At 44.0% G+C, this 18,544-nt stretch overlaps 1 protein-coding gene across 1 annotated transcript in view; it reads right to left on the bottom strand.

Annotated features, from left to right (window-relative positions):
• LOC147444044 (uncharacterized) overlaps nt 1-17,938 on the bottom strand; it is an 85,596-nt gene extending 67,658 nt beyond the window's left edge. The window contains exon 1 of the mRNA XM_086526786.1: nt 17,788-17,938. Within this exon, the coding sequence (XP_086382912.1) occupies nt 17,788-17,848 (61 nt within the window). The 5' untranslated portion in view covers nt 17,849-17,938. The remainder of the gene's footprint in view (nt 1-17,787) is intronic.
• Nucleotides 17,939-18,544: the final 606 nt, after the last annotated feature.

Below are 18,544 nucleotides of genomic sequence, written 5' to 3' on the forward strand. Positions count from 1 at the left end.
AAAACTTTTGAAGAACGGAAAGCTCTTAGGGAGGCCAAGAAATGCTACATTTGTGAACAGGAAGGACACTTTGCAAATGAGTGCCCACAGAAGAAGTCACAGGATAAGGATGACAAGTCAGACCATAAAGGGAAGAAGCCAAAGCCGAGTGCAGGACTTGTTCCAAATTTGGTTGGAGATCAACCAAACACAGATGCCACGGAGTTGTGCAGAGCTTGGGGCAAAGTTAGAGACCAGACAGTGCTGGTTTTCTTTGATCCAGGAGCCCGTGCAAATTTCATATCACCAGAATTGGCATCAAAGTTGGGCATTCGTACAAAGGAGATGGGTATGACAGGCGAAGCAGGTTTGGCATGCCCAGGACATTCAGAGCCTGTTACTCCCATTTTGGGAAAGCTTCGTCTGCACATTCAGAGCTATGTGGATGTGGAAGAATTTCATATTATGCCGCTTGAGGGCTGTGATGTGTTATTGGGTATCCCATGGTGTTACAGGTTGCATGCCATGGTCGATACTTACAACAAAAAGATTACCCTTGTACATAGAGGAAAGACTCATGTCCTTGATGTAAAGCTTAAAGGCGAGTCTGTTCCAATTGTTTCTGCTTCTGCTATTTCATCTGTAATAAAGAATCATCTTTTTGCGTACTTGATCTTTGCAAAAGAAGTACCTCAAGTTGTATCTAATTTGTCTACCTTAGATAAAGACTGGTCAACTTTTTTGAGTGGTTTCAGTGATTGTTTTTCGGACTCTTTGCCAGGGGAGTTACCTCCTGAGAGACCTGAGGATCATACTATAGATCTTGTGCCAGGTTCTAGTCCACCGAATAGACCACCATACAGGGTTAGTGCAGCCCAGCAGAAAGAGATTATGGGTCAGGTCAACAAGCTTTTAGAGAAGGGGCTGATTCGGCCCAGTTCATCCCCTTTTTGTTCGCCTGTACTCTTAGTGCAGAAGAAGGATGGTTCATGGCGCATGTGCATTGACTATCGCGCCTTGAATAAGAATACTATCAAGAACAAGTTCCCCATACCGAGGATAGATGAAATTCTTGATCGGCTTGAGGGAGAGTCATTGTTTACAAGAATAGACCTAAAGAGCGGGTATCATCAGATACGCATTAGACCAGAAGATGTCCATAAGACTGCGTTCAGGACAACATTTGGTCTCTATGAGTTTCTTGTCATGCCATTTGGTCTCACAAATGCTCTTGCCACGTTTAATAGAATGATGGACAGAATTTTTAGACCACATAGAAACTTCGTGGGTACCTTCTTTGATGACATGATTGTCTATTCAAAGTCTGAAGAGGAGCATAGGGATCACTTGACCGCAGTTTTCAATGAGCTACGCAAGAATAGGCTACTCATCAATGCGAAGAAAAGTGAGTTCTTTTTGCAAGAAATTCACTTCCTTGGGCACATTGTTTCAAAGGATGGGGTACGCATGGATCCCGCTAAAGTGGAAGCAATTAGGTCATGGCCAGACTTGAAGTCCGTACATGACATTCGAAGCTTTCTAGGCTTATGTTCCTATTACAGGAGGTTCATCCGAAATTTTGCTGAGATTGCTTCTCCACTCCATGCACTGCAAGGAAAAGGAGTTAGTTTCAAGTGGACAGCCAAGGAAATTTTAGCGTTCAAACACTTGAAAGAGAAGTTGACTTCAGATCCGGTAATTATTTTGCCAGATCTTTCTAAACCTTTTGTGGTTCAATGTGATGCGTGTGGCCATAGTCTTGGTGCAGTTCTAATGCAGAATGGCCGAGTAGTCGCATATGAGAGCAGAATTCTTTTGAAGACTGAAAGGAACTTGCAAGTCTATGAGAAAGAATTGCTGGCAGTAATTCATGCTCTCACTAGTTGGAAACACTATCTGCTAGGGGCTGATTTTGTTGTCCAAACGGATCATCAAACCTTGCGATATTTTCTCACACAGACGAAGTTGTCTAAGAAGCACATGCGATGGGCAAACATCTTGTCAATGTTCCATTTTCAGATTGTGCATGTGCAAGGGAAAAAGAACGTGGTGGCTGATGCGTTGTCACGAAAGCCCCTAATTTCAGTAGTGTCAATTCTGTACCATTGTGAACTAGACGAAATGAAGACACAATATGCTGAAGATTCAGATTTTGCAAGGATCTATGACCAGCTTGTTGATGGGCAACATCATGAGCACTATATGCTTAAGAATGACTTTCTCATGATGCATGGAAAGTTATGCGTTACTAAACAGTTACGGCCAAAGATTTTGATGGAAAGTCATGCTCCACCTTATGCTGGGCATCGTGGAATTGATGCGACAATGAAAGGGGTTGAGGCATTCTTCTATTGGCCAGCTTTGCGTCAAGATGTTGACACATTTGTAAGATCATGCTTAGTATGCCAAAAAGTCAAATTTGACAGACAAAAGCAACCGGGATTGTTGCAGCCATTGCCGATCCCTGATAGGCCATGGGAAAGTATAGCAATGGACTTTATCTTTGATCTTCCAAGGACGCAAACAGGAAATGATGGGATTTGGACTATCATTTGTAGGTTCAGTAAGCAGGCCCATTTCATTCCTGTTAGGAAGAAGATAAAGCCACAACACATGGTCAAGATATTCATGAGCAATATCTTTAAATATCATGGGATGCCTCAGTCAATTGTCAGTGACAGGGATCCACGTATGACGAGTCTTTTCTGGAAGGCATTGTTTGAGAACATGGGCACTACGCTCAAGTTCTCTTCTTCGTTTCATCTGCAAACTGATGGACAGTCAGAAGAGGCAAATTCTACTGTCTTGGACCTACTCAAATGTTATGTCTCAGAGCACAAGGCAACTTGGGAACACCATCTCCCATTGGTTGAATATGCTTACAATAACACTGTGCATACATCAACAGATAAGGCACCATTTGAGATAGTGGAAGGAGGAAAGAAAGTCCCACCCATTTTGCAGACTAAGGACAAGATATTTGAGGCAGACAAGTATGTGCAAGATATGGATGAAACATACAGGAAGATAAAGATTGCTCTTGAGAAGACTCAGGCTAAGCAAAAGAAAGCTGCTGATTGTCACCGTCGTGAACATGTATTTTCACTTGGTGATTGGGTACTTTTGCGCTTTGAAAAGGCCAGGTTAAGGAAAAGGAAAGGCAAGGAACGCTTGTTTCCTAAGCTCAGTATGCGATATTATGGTCCTTTTCAGATTTCAGAAAAGATCAACGATGTAGCTTACAGGTTAAAGCTACCAGAAGGCTGGAAAATACATAATGCTTTTCATGTCAGCCTTCTAAGGCCCTTTGTTGGTGATGTGCCAGAGAATATGCTTGATGAGGAACAACCCGAAGTGGAAGAATTGGATGAAATCCTTGTTCCTGAACAGATATTGGCACATAAAGAAAGAAAGGTTAGAGGAAAGGTTGCAAGACGCTATTTGGTGAAGTTCAAGAACTATCCATCATTAGATGTCAAATGGATGGAAGAGTCTGAATTGCTTGATTCACCTCAGCTATTGCAATTGTATCTTGAAGCCTTTCAAATGGAACCCACAGTGACTTGATGCAGCCTTTTTGGAGCAAGACAAGAGCATGGTTCATGATGCTCAAGAGAGTAGTTAAGCAATTGTATCTACTCTTTCCATACAGAATTTAGCTAGAGAAGTTTGTGCTCAAGAGTACACTAGAAGACTTCTATGCTTGATATATGTGTCGTAGCCAGGTTGGTGGGATTGTTTAATCGTCCAACGCTACATTTCCGGAAGCATGTATATCTTGGATTCCCATCATAGAATATATGTGATATCAGGAGATATCTGCATGTATTATTGGCATGCAAGCGAGGTCGCTTGCAGTATTTCAAGGGTGGGGTGTGTCACCAGGAAGTGTATTTTTCCTGTTGCCTTCCGTAAATAAGTATTAGATATATTTATTTTATTTTTACTTGTTTGTCCCAAAACCCTTGAAAAGGTGCAAGTGGACATTGCATGGCCAGTGTGAAACGGCTGCAGCCAAATGGGTTTCTCACATCGGGGATCTAGGTCGGTCAGACAGGGACTGTCCGGGCCAATTAGCACTGAATTCTGCTGAGTATGGAAGCTCGTGTGTGCCAAATTGGAATTTGGGCCACTCGTCAAGTCACTGCAACTTTATAAGTTGAAAGGGGCAAGTAAATTAACCCACATTGTAGATGTTGGTCAAATGGTAGTCTTCAATGATGGTCAGGAGACCGATAGTGATGCCATGGAAGCATCTCCTAAAATTTAGGGAACTGCTATTTTTGACCGGAAAATGTGTTCGCGTCATTAGCTCTGGAATGACAAGGGGAACATTTTATTGCTCTGCTGCCAAGTCAACTGACGCACCAATTGAGATATTTTTAGCAGGGAAAGCCCAAACTCGGAAACTGGGCGACGTGTCAGCCTGTGAGCGATTCTGCCACTCTGGGAGGCAAAAACGAGCTGCATATCAACAAAGGGGGCGCCATTTTCAGCCTGAGGTGGATTGTAGCAGGTACAGAAGCTATGGAATGCTTACCTTGCCCTCTATGCACAATATGGTGACGGGAGTGATGCCCCGCACGCTACATACTGCTCTCTTTCTCCCCTACGTACAGTATGTTATGCCCCACTAGTGGGCTTCTCATTTGACCTATGTACAGTTCTGGGGGTTTATGCGCGTTTGCCAAGGCAAGAGCCTTCTGAACAGGAACCGGATTAGCTAATTGCTAATCCCCCACAGGTAAGCACAGTTCCATCACGAAAGATTGCGAGTTTGGAGAGTTTTCTCGCGTGAAAACTCGTCCAATTCACAGGGGAACTGTCCCATTGCGTGCGGGAGCCCTTGGGACACGCGTAGGCGTATTCGCTCCGCTAAAAACGATCCGAAACAGGGAATTACAGCCTGCTGTGTTTTTCTACAGGTTTAGGGTTTCGCACCTAAACTGCAAGGGAACATCGGGGGAGCCTCGTGAGAGCCTTCGGATGCGTGTACAGGCTTTTGGGCTCCCGGCAGTGAAAAACAGAGAATTACAGCCCGCTGAATTTCTGTGACAGCTCACCAGAAAGCTTCCAGATATCGAGGGAATCCATCATAGACAGGTGTTTTTGACCTACAGGGGTTTTTGCGTTGTTATGCTGTCGAAATCTGGTCGAAAACCTGCGTTTTCAGCCCTCGCCAGGTTTGGACAGCTTTGTGAAAGCTTGTGCTAAGTGGTCGGATCGTCTACCTTAATTTGAATAAAGAAATACCGAAAGGGGCGCCAGTCTTTGGGGCCTACAGGGTGTCGGTCTCGTGTGCGCAATGACATTCTAGTCGCTGGACGCAACTGTGTTATCTTCCCTTCTCAGTGCTCTGTGTAAAGTTAACAGGTAATTGAAATAGTACCGCCCTCTACGTTGTACGGGCCGGTTATATCTTGCTCAATGGTGAGTTGAGCTAGTCCTTTCTCAAAAGAGAACTTACAAATTAAATTAAAGAAAAATTCAATAATTCAATACTTACCTTACCGGTTCATGTCCTTCCTCTAGTACCTCGAGGATATCCTTCACCATCATCAAAGTTACGAGCCGTGGAAGAACTCGTCATTCGCGTCTTTCCAACAGATCGAATGTTTCCTCATTCGAGAGTCTATTAACTCAATTCCACCTTCTCAATCCGAGAAGAATAATCCTCCTAGAAATCAATCCAGGTATCATCCTTGCGCATAATCCTGCGCTGTTAGTCTAGAGGGTATTAAACCTCTTGTGTCCTCCCACATAGGGAATGCTCAAGTCATAGAGCATTAAGCTCAATGTCTTTCTTTCACAAACAAAGTTTGCGATCACCTTAAAGAAGGTTCTTGTTTCGGGCCGTCGCTCAACGTAGGCGGACGGTTCCAATCCGAAGATTCTTTGTGCACAGCGCACTTCCTTCCAATCTTTTCCTCCTTGCAAGCATCAATGACGCCTTGCAAAATCTCAGGCAAATAGGATTCTAGCCATAGCATTTTCTGAACGTACGTTCAAACCTAGTTCATAATAGAGCAAACCCTCTTTGATTCTCACGGATGTTCTCCCATATGTAATTCTTACCATTTTGAAACGGTTGGCGAATTATATTCTTACGAACAGAATAGTTCGAATTTATTCCAGCAGCGTGTAAATGCTACTTGACCCGCTCATGGAGAAACATATACCGCAACCAAAAGTTCCTCTGTAATGGTAAAAGCACATAGCACACTCAGTGATCAACGACCATCAGAAAATCTCTTCTCCGAAGAGAAACTCAAATAGAGATTCTCGTGTCGGAATATCCTTGCGCGCAAAAAAGCGCTCAAGAGAGTATAACAAACTCTCGTCCAGTTCCTTGGCATAGGTCTGCATCTTCGTGTGTTATCCATGTACTCAAAAGTGTACATAATTCTTAAGCTGTGTTAAAGTTTCGGTGAACCTGGGAAATTTCCTTCCCTTCGTAAGATCCTTAGAGCGAAGACGCTCAACTTAACGATCCCTTGGCTCGATCTTAGAGCAAAACCTGCTCATCAAATAATCTAGGATTTTAATCCTTGGATTCCTCGAGCACAGGCCGTAGTCGTCACTTGTTCCTACCCTCATAAAGAGAGTATTCCTTCACTTGTGCGAAAAGCACTACCATGTCTTCCCTTACCGCGTAGGGGGTGTGGGCTTAAAGAGTACTCAAGCTTCATGAAAGCTTTTCTTTGCTTGAAAACTCAGAATGGTTCCTTCATAATTTTCTACCCGCAATAGCAGGTAATTTGTTGGAGAACTACCGGATACCAAATCAATCGTGGACCTTCCGGATGGTTAAGCAAAGCAGTTCATCGTATAAACAATGTTCTGACTCAACCTTACTCTCATAAACACTCGAGAGTGATTGTCCTGGTTAGACACAACCATACCTCTGCAAAAGAGCAAACAAGCATAATGCACTTTATGATTTCCTCAAAGATGTAACTTTGATTAAAAACCTACCCTCTCACTTAAAGTTCAAGGGTCTTCTATTCAAGAACTCAAGAGTTAAATTTAATTCCCTTACTCCAAACTTTCTGTGTTCAATGTTTCTCGTCCCACCACGGGGATTGGATTCTATGTACACTAAGGTGTACACTTTCAGCTTTGTATTGCTGACTCCACCATCTGCTGCAAAGTATCTTGCAGATGGGTTTACAAATTCGGGCAAAAGTCCTTCGTTAAATTTGTTCATCTTTCCTTCCTCAGAGAGGATCAAAAATGGAGCTACCTTGGCAAGAGTGAACCATTACTTGCTTTGACTCACTCGTGTTCCTATTGGGCAAACCGATCCCAATCTTCTTGGATGCCTTCTTCAAAGCATAGAGGAAAAAAATTTGTCAAAAAAATTCAGCCTTGAATTGAATCCAAGTCTTGTTGTAAGTTCCTTGCAGAGCTTTGGTATACCACCAAGTACTTGCAATCCCCTTGAGGTGTTTGGTCACATGCCTCACCTTCGACACTTCTCAGAAATTGCCGTTTGCAAAGGCAACTTCAAACTGTCGAATAAAAGCAGTAGCTTTCAGGACATCTTCCCTTCCGTCAAAAGTATCAAACTTGACTGGAGTGTTCCTAGGTCTAGAGACCTTCTTCATATCCTTCCCGATATGACGGGATTTCTTGGCTATGGTTCTGGATTGATGTTCATGGATATCTTCTGGGTTCTGAAGTATCTTGAGCATTCCGCTCCTTGGATTCTCTAGGTTCTTGAGCATCATGCTCTTGTCGCCTTCTCAGAGAATCCCAAGCCTTGTGTCGACTTCTTGTGAAGAGAAAAAAAAAAAAATTCCAACTCTGCGAGCTTTTCCTTGCAGGACTTAGGGTTCCGTGTTGCTAAATTGGCTTTATCTGACAGAAAAATAATTCTAAATGAATTATTGGATTTATAAGTGAGAGGGTTTTCTCGCTTGGAACATCAAGGAAAAATAATTCTAAATGAATTATTGGAATTTTAAGTGAGGGTTTTCCTCACTGGAGACATTCAAGTACAGAGTATTCCTAGTGCGTCATTCAAAGTAATGACGATAGCACTGTGAACGAGAATATCTGTAAGGCCACAAGGAACGGGTACTTCTGATGCGTCACATCGGATGGGTGACAGGGAGCATCGGGAAGAAGTATCCGACCATCCGGGAACGGACATCTCTGATGCGTCATAGGATGGGTGACATAGAGCATCGTGAAGGGGATTGTACCGTAAGTTCGGTAGGAAAGGACTAGGTGATGGGTATTCCTGATGCGTCACAAGGTGGGTGACGGGTGCATCGGAAAGGGGATATCCATAGTCGAGAGGAAATCCGAACTGGAAAGAGGAATACGCGTAAAGACGTAAGCACAAGAATAAAGATGGGTTCTTGACCGAGTTTTCCGGGAAGAGCAAACGCTTTCCCGCAAAGAATCTATGTTTGCATTGCATTCGTGCATGTGGTTGCATCCAGGGACGCCTGGGAAGTGCTGTGAAAGCATTGATTTTAACTTATAAGGTTTTATTGAGTTTTTGGGCAGGTTCATACCAATTTTAAAAATATGCCGGCCGTCCACTTTATAAGTGGGCAGCCACTTAGAAAATAAAGCAACAAAACCAGCCAGCGAATTCTCTCTCCCTATTTCAGGTAGAACAGAAAAAAAAAAAAAAACGGCCGCAATCTCTCCGCGAGCAGCTATTCGTGCCGTGGTGAAGGAGCTATAAAAGCACCACATGCCCTCACCGAAGGGAGGTTGCCAGCGCCAGCAACAGAAGACTCTGCCGCCAGAAGACGCGAGAGATCGTGAGACTACGAAGCACGGAAGTCGCTTTTCTCGCGCAAGAGCGACAGGTACCTATTGTGGATTCGCCATACGAATTGTTGTCGTGTGTTTGCGTGTGTGTTTGCAGGTACTTCCATCGCGAAGGAGAAGCGAGAAGGCTTCGGCCTACACTTGGGAATTCCGGAAACGGAATTCGGAAATTGTCTGCGGAGTCTCAACTCCGAGTACAGATGGAAAAAGGATTGAGAGCTTGTCTCTCGGATTTCCCTTACGGGAAGGAACGACCATCGAGTCGGAGATTTAGAACGGAGGGGTTTTCTCCGGTTCTTGTGCTTGTAAAAAGATTCTCCCTAATAAAGAATTCTCTTTAAGGGGGGGGACCAGCCCATCTTCTGGTCCCCAGTACTGTGTCGATCTTCTCTCTCTCTCTCTCTCTCTCTCTCTCTCTCTCTCTCTCTCTCTCTCTCTCTATATATATATATATATATATCCTTTGGCTTCAATAATAAGAGATAAATTCTATTTATCTGAGTATATTTATATTGTTATGCGCTCCCGTTTGTGACAGTGGTATCAGAGCATGGTCTCCTCTCTTTCTTTGTAAAGGAGGACGACTCTGGGAAGATACGGGAAGAAGCCATGACAAGCCAAGAGAGAAGTAAGCAGGCGGAAACCTAAGTCCTGCAAGAGAAAGCTCGCAGAGTTGGAAATTTTTTTCTCTCTGCAAGAAGTCGACACAAGACTTGGGATTCTCTGAGAAGGCAACAAGAGCATGATGCTCAAGAACCTAGAGAATCCAAGGAGCGGAATGCTCGAGATCCTTCAGAATTCAGAAGATATCCATGAACATCAATCCAGAACCATAGCCAAGAAATCCCGTCATCTCGGGAAGGATATGAAGAAGGTCTTTAGACCTCAGAACCCTCCGATCAAGTTTGATACTTTTGACGGAAGAGAATATGCCCCGAAAGCTACCGCTTTCATTTGACAGTATGAAGTTGCCTTTGCAAACGGCAATTTCTGAGAAGCGTCAAAGGTAAGGCATGTGACCAAACACCTCAAGGGGATTGCAAGTACTTGGTGGTATACCAAAGCTTTGCAAGGAACTTACAACAAGACTTGGATTCAATTCAAGGCTAAATTTTTTTCCTCTACGCTTTGAGGAAGGCATCCAAGAAGATTGGGATCAGTTTGCCCAATAGAAATACGAGCAAGTCCAAGCAAGTAGTGGTTCACTCTTGCCAAGGTAGCTCCACTCTTGACCCTCTCTGAGGAAGGAAAGATCAAGAAATTCAACGAAGGACTTTTACCGAATTTTGTAAACCCATCTGCAAGATACTTTGCAGCAGATGGTGGAGTCAACAATAAAAGCTGAAAGTGTACACCTTGATGTACATAGAATACAATCCCCGCAGTGGGACGAGAACCATTGAACACAGAAACGACTTTTTGTTACCTCTCCTCGAAGGATACATTGCTATCCAGAGAAAGTTTGGAGTAAGGGAATTCAATCTAATTCCTGAGTTTTTGACCCTCAAACTTTAAGTGAGAGGGCAGGTCTTGGATCAAAGTTAAATCTTTCAGGAACTCATAAAATGCGTATTGCTTTTATGCACGAGATATACATGTGTCTGACCAGGACAATCACTCTCGCGTATTTATGAGAGTAGGATCAATTCAAAACATTGTTTTCTGAGATGAATTGGTTTGCTCAACCATCCGGAAGGTCAACTATTGATCTCGTATCCGGTAGTTCACAAACAAATTACCTGCTATTGCGGGTAGGACGGCAGAAAGGAAGGAACCATTCAAATCTTTCAACCAAGAAAAGCTTTCACTAAGCTTGAATACTCTTTAAGCCCACACCCCCTACCCGGTAAGGGAAGACATGGTAGTGCTTTTCGCACAAGTGAATGAACACTCTTTACGAGGGAAGGAACAAGCGACGACTACGGCCTGTGCTCGAGGAATCCAAGGATTGAAATCCTAGATTATTTGATGAGCGGGTTTTGCTCTAAGATCGAGCCAAGGGATCGTCAAGTTGAGTGTCTTTTGCTCTAAGGATCTTACGAAGGGAAGGTAATTTCCCAGGTTCATTGAAACTCTAACACAGCTTAAGAATTATGTACACTTTTGAGTACATGGATAACACACGAAGATGCAGACCTATGCCAAGGAACTGGACGAGAGTTTGTTATACTCTCTTGAGTGCCTTTTTGCGCGCAAGAATATTCCAACACGAGAATCTCTATTTGAGATGTGTTTGGTAGAAGGAATCTACGGAGAAGAGGTTTTCCGATGGTCGTTGATCATTGAGTACGCTATGTGCTTTTACCATTACAGTAGCAACTTTTGGTTGCAGTATATGTTTCTCCATGAGCAGGTCAAGTAGCATTTACACGCTGCTGGAATAAATTCGAACTATTATGTTCGTAAGAATATAGTTCGCCAACCATTTCAAAATGGTAAGAATTACATATGGAAGAACATCCCTGAGAATCAAAGAGGGTTCGCTATGTTGTGAACCGGGTTTGAACGTACGTTCAGAAAATGCTATGGCTAGAATCCTATCTGCCTGAGATTTTGCAAGTCGTCATTGATGCTCGCAAGGTGAATCATTTTTTATGATTTTGCAAGGAAGAGACGCTAATGGGCGTCGGAAAATCACTGCTGGTGGTAATAACTCGCAGGAGGAAACGATTGGAAGAAAGTGCTATCGTGCACAAGGAATCTTCGGCCTGGAACCGTCCGCCTACGTTGAGCGACGGCCTGGAACAAGAACCTTCTTTAAGGTGATCGCAAATTGTGGAAGAAAGACATCGAGCTTAATGCTCTATGACTTGAGCATTCCCTATGTGGGAGGACACAAGAGGTTTAATACCCTCTAGACTAACAGCGCAGGATTATGCGCAAAGACACATACCTAGATTGATTTCTAGGAGGATTATTCTTCTCGGGATTGAGAAGGTGGAATTGAGTTAACAGATTCTCGGATGAGGAAACTTCCAATCTGTTGGAAAGACACGAATGACGAGTTCTTACATGGCTCGTAAGTTTGATGAATGGTGAAGGATATCCTCGAGGTACTAGAGGAAGGACATGAAGCGGTAAGGTAAGTATTGAATTCTTGAATTTTTGTTTAATTTAATTTTTAAGTTCTCTTTTGAGAAAGGACTAGCTCAACTCACCATTGAGCAAGATTTGGAATCTTTCCGGTTTCTCCCCGGCAGTTCAGTTGGACCTCTACAGTTGAGGACAACTGTTTATAAGTGAGAGGGATGTTGCTAAATTGGCTTTATCTGACAGAAACATAATTCTAAATAAATTATTGTATTTATAAGTGAGAGGGTTTTCTCGCTTGGAACATCAAGGAAAAATAATTCTAAATGAATTATTGGAATTTTAAGTGAGGGTTTTTCTCACTGGAGACATTCGAGTACCAGAGTATTCCTAGTGCGTCATTCAAAGTAGTGACGATAGCACTGTGAACGAGAATATCTGTAAGGCCACCAGGAACGAGTACTTCTGATGCGTCACATCGGATGGGTGACAGGGAGCACCGCGAAGAAGTATCCGACCATCCGGGAACGGACATCTCTGATGCGTCATAGGATGGGTGACATAGAGCATCGTGAAGGGGATTGTACCGTAAGTTCGGTAGGAAAGGACTAGGTGATGGGTATTCCTGATGCGTCACAAGGTGGGTGACGGGTGCATCGGAAAGGGGATATCCATAGTCGAGAGGAAATCCGAACTAGAAAGAGGAATACGCGTAAAGACGTAAGCACAAGAATAAAGATGGGTTCTGAGAAGCTTTTCTTAAAAAGTGGAAAATTGGAACGAGTTTTCCGGGAAGAGCAAACGCTTTCCCGCGAAGAATCTATGTTTGCATTGCATTCGTGCATGTGGTTGCATCCAGGGACGCCTGGGAAGTGCTGTGAAAGCATTGATTTTAACTTATAAGGTTTTATTGAGTTTTTGGGCAAGTTCAGACCAATTTTAAAAATATGCCGGCCGTCCACTTAATAAGTGGGCAGCCACTTAGCAAATAAAGCAACAAAACCAGCCAGCGAATTCTCTCTCCCTATTTCGGGTAGAACAGAAAAAAAAAAAAAAAAAACGGCCGCGATCTCTCCGCGAGCAGCTATTCGTGCCGTGGTGAAGGAGCTATAAAAGCACCACATGCCCTCACCGAAGGGAGGTTGCCAGCGCCAGCAACAGAAGACTCTGCCGCCAGAAGACGCGAGAGATCGCGAGACTACGAAGCACGGAAGTCGCTTTTCTCGCGCAAGAGCGATAGGTACCTATTGTGGATTCGCCATACGAATTGTTGTCGTGTGTTTGCGTGTGTGTTTGCAGGTACTTCCATCGCGAAGGAGAAGCGAGAAGGCTTCGGCCTACGCTTGGGAATTCCGAAAACGAAACTCGGAAATTGTCTACGGAGTCTCAACTCCGAGTACAGACGGAAAAAGGATTGAGAGCTTGTCTCTCGGATTTCCCTTACGGGAAGGAACGACCATCGAGTCAGAGATTTAGAACGGAGGGGTTTTCTCCGGTTCTTGTGCTTGTAAAAAGATTCTCCCTAATAAAGAATTCTCTTTAAGGGGGGGGACCAGCCCGTCTTCTGGTCCCCAGTACTATGTCGATCTTCTCACTCTCTCTATCTCTCTATCTATTTCTCTCTATATCCTTTGGCTTCAATAATAAGAGATAAATTCTATTTATCTGAGTATATTTTATATTGTTATGCGCTCCCGTTTGTGACATTCCGCCTGCTTACTTCTCTCTTGGCTTGTCATGGCTTCTTCCCGTATATTCCCAGAGTCATCCTCCTTTACAGAGATAGAGAGGAGACCATGCTCTGATACCACTGTCACAAACGGGAGCGCATAACAATATAAAATACATTCGGATAAATAGAATTTATCACTTAATACTGAAGCCAGAGTATATAGAGAGAAATAGATAAAGGGAGAGAGAGAGAGAGAGTGAGAAGATCGACACAGTACTGGGGACCAGAAGATGGGCTGGTCCCCCTGCCGTAATAGTATCTTTATTACTGAGGAGAAGTCTATACAAGCACTTGAACCGAACGTATTACCACGTTCGTTCTAGAATAAGACTGATGGTTCCCGGAAGCCTCAGCTTCCGATTCCTAGGGCAAAACCCTATTCCAAGGAACTTCCCTTCCTTATTCCAATTCCTCGAGAATCAAGGTTCTCACCTTTGGATCTCACCTTCCAAACTCAGGGCATGGCATCCCTGCAACTCTTTTCCAAATCTCTTTCCAGAGTCCTCTTCCCGCAGAACAGCTCTGCTTTCCCGAACACGAAGTCCTTACTTGGGAATCCCAACTTCCGGATCGCAACTTGAGAGACTACCTCTCTCCGATCCGTGGATCTACTTCCCAAACTCGGGTACGAAACCCTTGGGCTGATCTGGCTATAGTTTCTCAGAGCGCTTTTCTCCTGCAGAGGCTCATACCTTCCTCTGCTCCTACTCCCTCACTAAGAGGAAGTACACCTGCAAACAAATACTCAGAGTTCATAACATGAAAATCGTTACCTTCAAAGTCTCGACGCTCGAAACGCAACTCCGTTCTCGAAAAGCAATTCCCCGGAAGAGATCTCTCCATAGAAAATCCTCTCTTCCAATCCTACACACAAAAGAGGTGTGTTCTCGTGTTCCTTCTCGTAAATCAGCCCCGTCTACGACGTTTATGGGCTGAAAACAGAGAAAAACAGCAGCTTGTCGCGATGGAAACACGCTTCGTAGGCACTTCTTCGCGAGGGAACTCGCGCACTGGGTCTTGGCGACATCTGGTACACTTGGGGCAGCCATGGGCATCACCGGCAACGTCTTCTTTACGGCTGAAATCTGCAGCAGTATCTCCTCCTTGCAAAGATTGGTCCTCCCCTCTGAGTGAGGGCATGTGATGCTTTTATAGGCTATAGCTCCTAGCCACGGGCACGAATAGCTGCTCGCGTAGAGATCGCGGCCGTTTTTTTTTTCTTTTTTTTTTTTCTTTTTTTTTTCCGTTCTGCCAGAAAAAGAGAGAGAGAAAACGCTGGCTGATCTGTTGCCTTATTTATCAGATGCTACCCACTTATTAAGTGGGCGGTCGGTCACCTTTAAAAATGGTCTGAATCTGTCCAAAAACTCAATAAAACCTTATAAGTTAAAAACAATGCTTTCACAGCACTTCCCAGGCGTCCCTGGATGCAATCACACGCACAATTTCAATGCAAACATAAACTTCCTCGCGGGAAAGCATCTACTTTCCCGAAAAGCAATCCCGCTTTCTCAAAAAGCATCTGTTTTTCCTCAAAGTTTCCTCTGAACCCATCTTCATTCAAGTGCTTGCTTTTCCTTGTGCACAATTCTAACACAGTTCGGAATTTCCTCCAGACTATGGATATTCCCTTTCCGATGCACCCGTCACCCACCTTGTGACGCATCAGGAATACCCGTCACCTAGTCCTTTCCTACCGAACTTACGGTACAATCTCCTTCACGATGCTCTATGTCACCCATCCTATGACGCATCAGAGATGTCCGTTCCCGGATGGTCGGATACTTCTTTCCGATGCTCCCTGTCACCCATCCGATGTGACGCATCAGAAGTACCCGTTCCTGGTGGCCTTACAGATATTCCCGTTCTCAGTGCTCCCATCATTACTTTGAATGACGCACTAGGAATACTCTGTACTCGGATGTCTCCAGTGAGAAAAGCCCTCTCACTTAAAATTCCAATAATTCATTTAGAATTATTTTTCCTTGGTGTTCCAAGCGAGAAAACCCTCTCACTTATAAATCCAATAATTCATTTAGAATTATTTTTCTGTAAGATAAAGCCAATTTAGCAACACCAGGGTTCAGTTCAGTCAAGTCAGTCTAGAATAGGAAGTGATCTGGCACTTTTGTGAGTCTGTTCCCAGACCGTGCATGACCAGTCACTTAGATTAGATGCATATCCTCTGGTTGCACACAGCATGATCATTAGCATTCCCATGAGAATCCATCGCGGGAATTTTCTAGTGCATTAAACCTATTTTCCCTACTTTTGACATTTTTCACTTATTTATTAAGTGACTTGTGTTGGGAACTAGGTAGGGAAATTTTGTTAATGAAATATATGAGGAAACCAGAGCTAGCTGTGGCGCACCCATGCTCGCAAAAGGCTTGCATTAGATGTCAATAAAGAAACTTTGCACTCCAAAGCGATATGGTGGTCTCAATATCCTGGACTTGCGTCGACATGTTCTTGCCCGGAAAGCTATGTTGTTGCCGACTCTTGTGGAACAAACTCAGCCGTGGGCCCTTATGCTTGCCTGCTTGTGTCGACATGTTGTTACTTCCTCCTTTGGTCATTGGAAGCCATCTTTTTGGGAGGTTGTGTTCGGTAGGATGAGAGGGCACGTTCTCGGATGCCCTATCACCCCCAGTTTGATTTCTAATTGGAAGGAGGTTATAGTGCATTTATCACGGTCTGATTGACAGCAACAGGAAGGGAATCCGCTTCGATTAGAGAGTCTCCATTGGAATCAACTATTCTCTCCTACTTTGGTTGACCGCTTGCCTCGTCGGGCCTACTTCCTCTCCTGTCGTGGTCTGCGAGATGTTGGTGATGTCATTGATGACGCAAGATACGCTTTTCGGTTTTCCTTTGCTGCTAGTCGTTTTGGGTTGGGCATGCATTACCGTCAGTTCTGAAGACAGCTTCAACTCATGCTGAGCTCATGCTGGTTGACTTTTTGTTTGTTCCACCTTTGTTTGTTGATGGGGATAGCATGTCTGATTGGTGTCTCCGAGACATGCCTTTTGAAGCCATGTCTGCTAGTAAGGTTTATGCTCTTCTTCTGCCTCAACCCTGGATTTCTGATCATTTAATGCATTATGGTCAATGCACAAGTCTGATACTTGGTGGAAGAAAGCGCTTGCTGCCCTTTGGCACAGCCATTTGCCTTTAAACGAGCGATTGTTTCTCTGGCGATGCTTGGTTGGAGTTCTTTCAATGGGTGCTTTTCTCAATGTACGTCAAATCTGCTCCTCCCGTTGTGTTCGTTGCTCGGTTGCAGAGGAGATTGTCAGTCATCTCCTTTGGGATTGCTGCATCACTAGAGAGTTTCTTCGTGGCATAGCAGCTGGCAATGCAGCTTCAATTCCCCTCCATGGTTTTTCACAGAAGGTTTTGGGCTTTCGGCATTCTCCCGCCTTCTTCACAACAATTTGCGGTTTTCTTTATGTGGGTCAGATTTTGGGCCTATTGGACCCTGTGGTGTCAACGCAACAGCTGCATGTTCTCTCGTGCTGATGCAGATCCTTTTCAGTTTTTCAAGCTTTCCCGTAGGCAATCCTTACATTTTGCCTTGGAAGTGGGTGATGTCACTTCAGACATGCATCAGCTTTCCTATGAATGCTTTTAGCCCGTTTTGGCACACCTCTGTGTTCACAATTTTGTATCTGTTCATTTCTGTGGGTTTTCCTCGCCTTGAGGTTTCCCACTTGTAAATTAATCCCAGAGATTTACAAAGTGTGTGTGTGTGTGATTTACAAAAAAAAGTGTGTGTGTGCATGTGTGCTCTCTCCCAATACACTTGAAGAAACTCCTGATTCCATGCTTAAACCACCACTTGTACTGTTAATTGCATCAATCATTACTATCCTTTCATCGTGAACCGTTTTAACTCCAATTTAATGCATTTAATTCACAAACTTGTCTGCACAAAAGCATGCCTGCAGAGACCAAAAAAGGCTGGATTTGCAACTTGTTGGCATGCAAGATGACAGTGACCCACATCGCTGTATTCAAATTTTCATGCAAGATGACAGTGACCCACATCGCTGTATTCAAATTTTCAAGCCTCACGCACATTCACTCGCAGGCACTCACCAATGCCACACACAAACACACACATGCAAGCTTGTACACAACATCCCAACAGAGCCTGAAGAGGTTCGGCACACACTCGCTCGCCCATGGCCACTCATGCAAACAAAACACACGCACGCCATATGCACGCGCATACAACAGAGCCTGCGGATTACCGGAAGAGGTTCGGGGGAGGCAGAGATGAGTGGTGGTGGCAGCAGCGAGAACCACCCTCATTGCAAGCGCCTCCAGGGAAACCGGGGAAAGTGTCCAGTAGGAGCTTCTGTGAGCATCTTGATTGATTGAGTTACTTTAAATTCAACATTTTGATTTTAAAATTTGCCAAGTGTAATCTGGATCTTCATGTGGGCTTAGTAACCAATTCTCGGTGGTGGGCCCTGGGCATGCTAGGCGTTCGCTTGGGTCGCGGGCCACAAGGGCCCCCTCTGCTATAATTAGTCATCAAAATACCTGGGGTTTCCCAAATTGGCTAAATAGACAAGGATGCCACTATAACCCTCATGAATCTTGAATTGAGCATCCTGGATCTTGTCAGCCCAAGTTTACTTTTTTTCTTTTCATCCAAGTTTACTTTCAATGGACAAGACCTTTGGCCATGTCAACAGCTCATTTTGGCACTCCAACATCATGAAAACATGCAAGCAAAACCCGTGTGAAAATCCACATTGACGATGTGATAGTTTGATTTTCGAACCACATGGAATTGTCTCTAAGTTGAACCTTTTTCACTTCATCACCCTTGTCATCCCATGGCATCACTGAGTGATGCAAGTCAAAAAGCCTCTCACACTGCACATCCCCTCCCTACTCACACTTCTTTGAAGTTTGAAATCTTTTATTTTCGCATTGTCCTTTTTTATTTAACTCGATGGGCGGCCTTTATTCAATCCTAAGCCCAAATGCCCAAATATC

Source organism: Adiantum capillus-veneris, chromosome 13, assembly GCF_014529385.1.
Source record: "Adiantum capillus-veneris isolate H3 chromosome 13, ASM1452938v2, whole genome shotgun sequence".
In the NCBI taxonomy this organism is placed as follows: Eukaryota; Viridiplantae; Streptophyta; class Polypodiopsida; order Polypodiales; family Pteridaceae; genus Adiantum; species Adiantum capillus-veneris.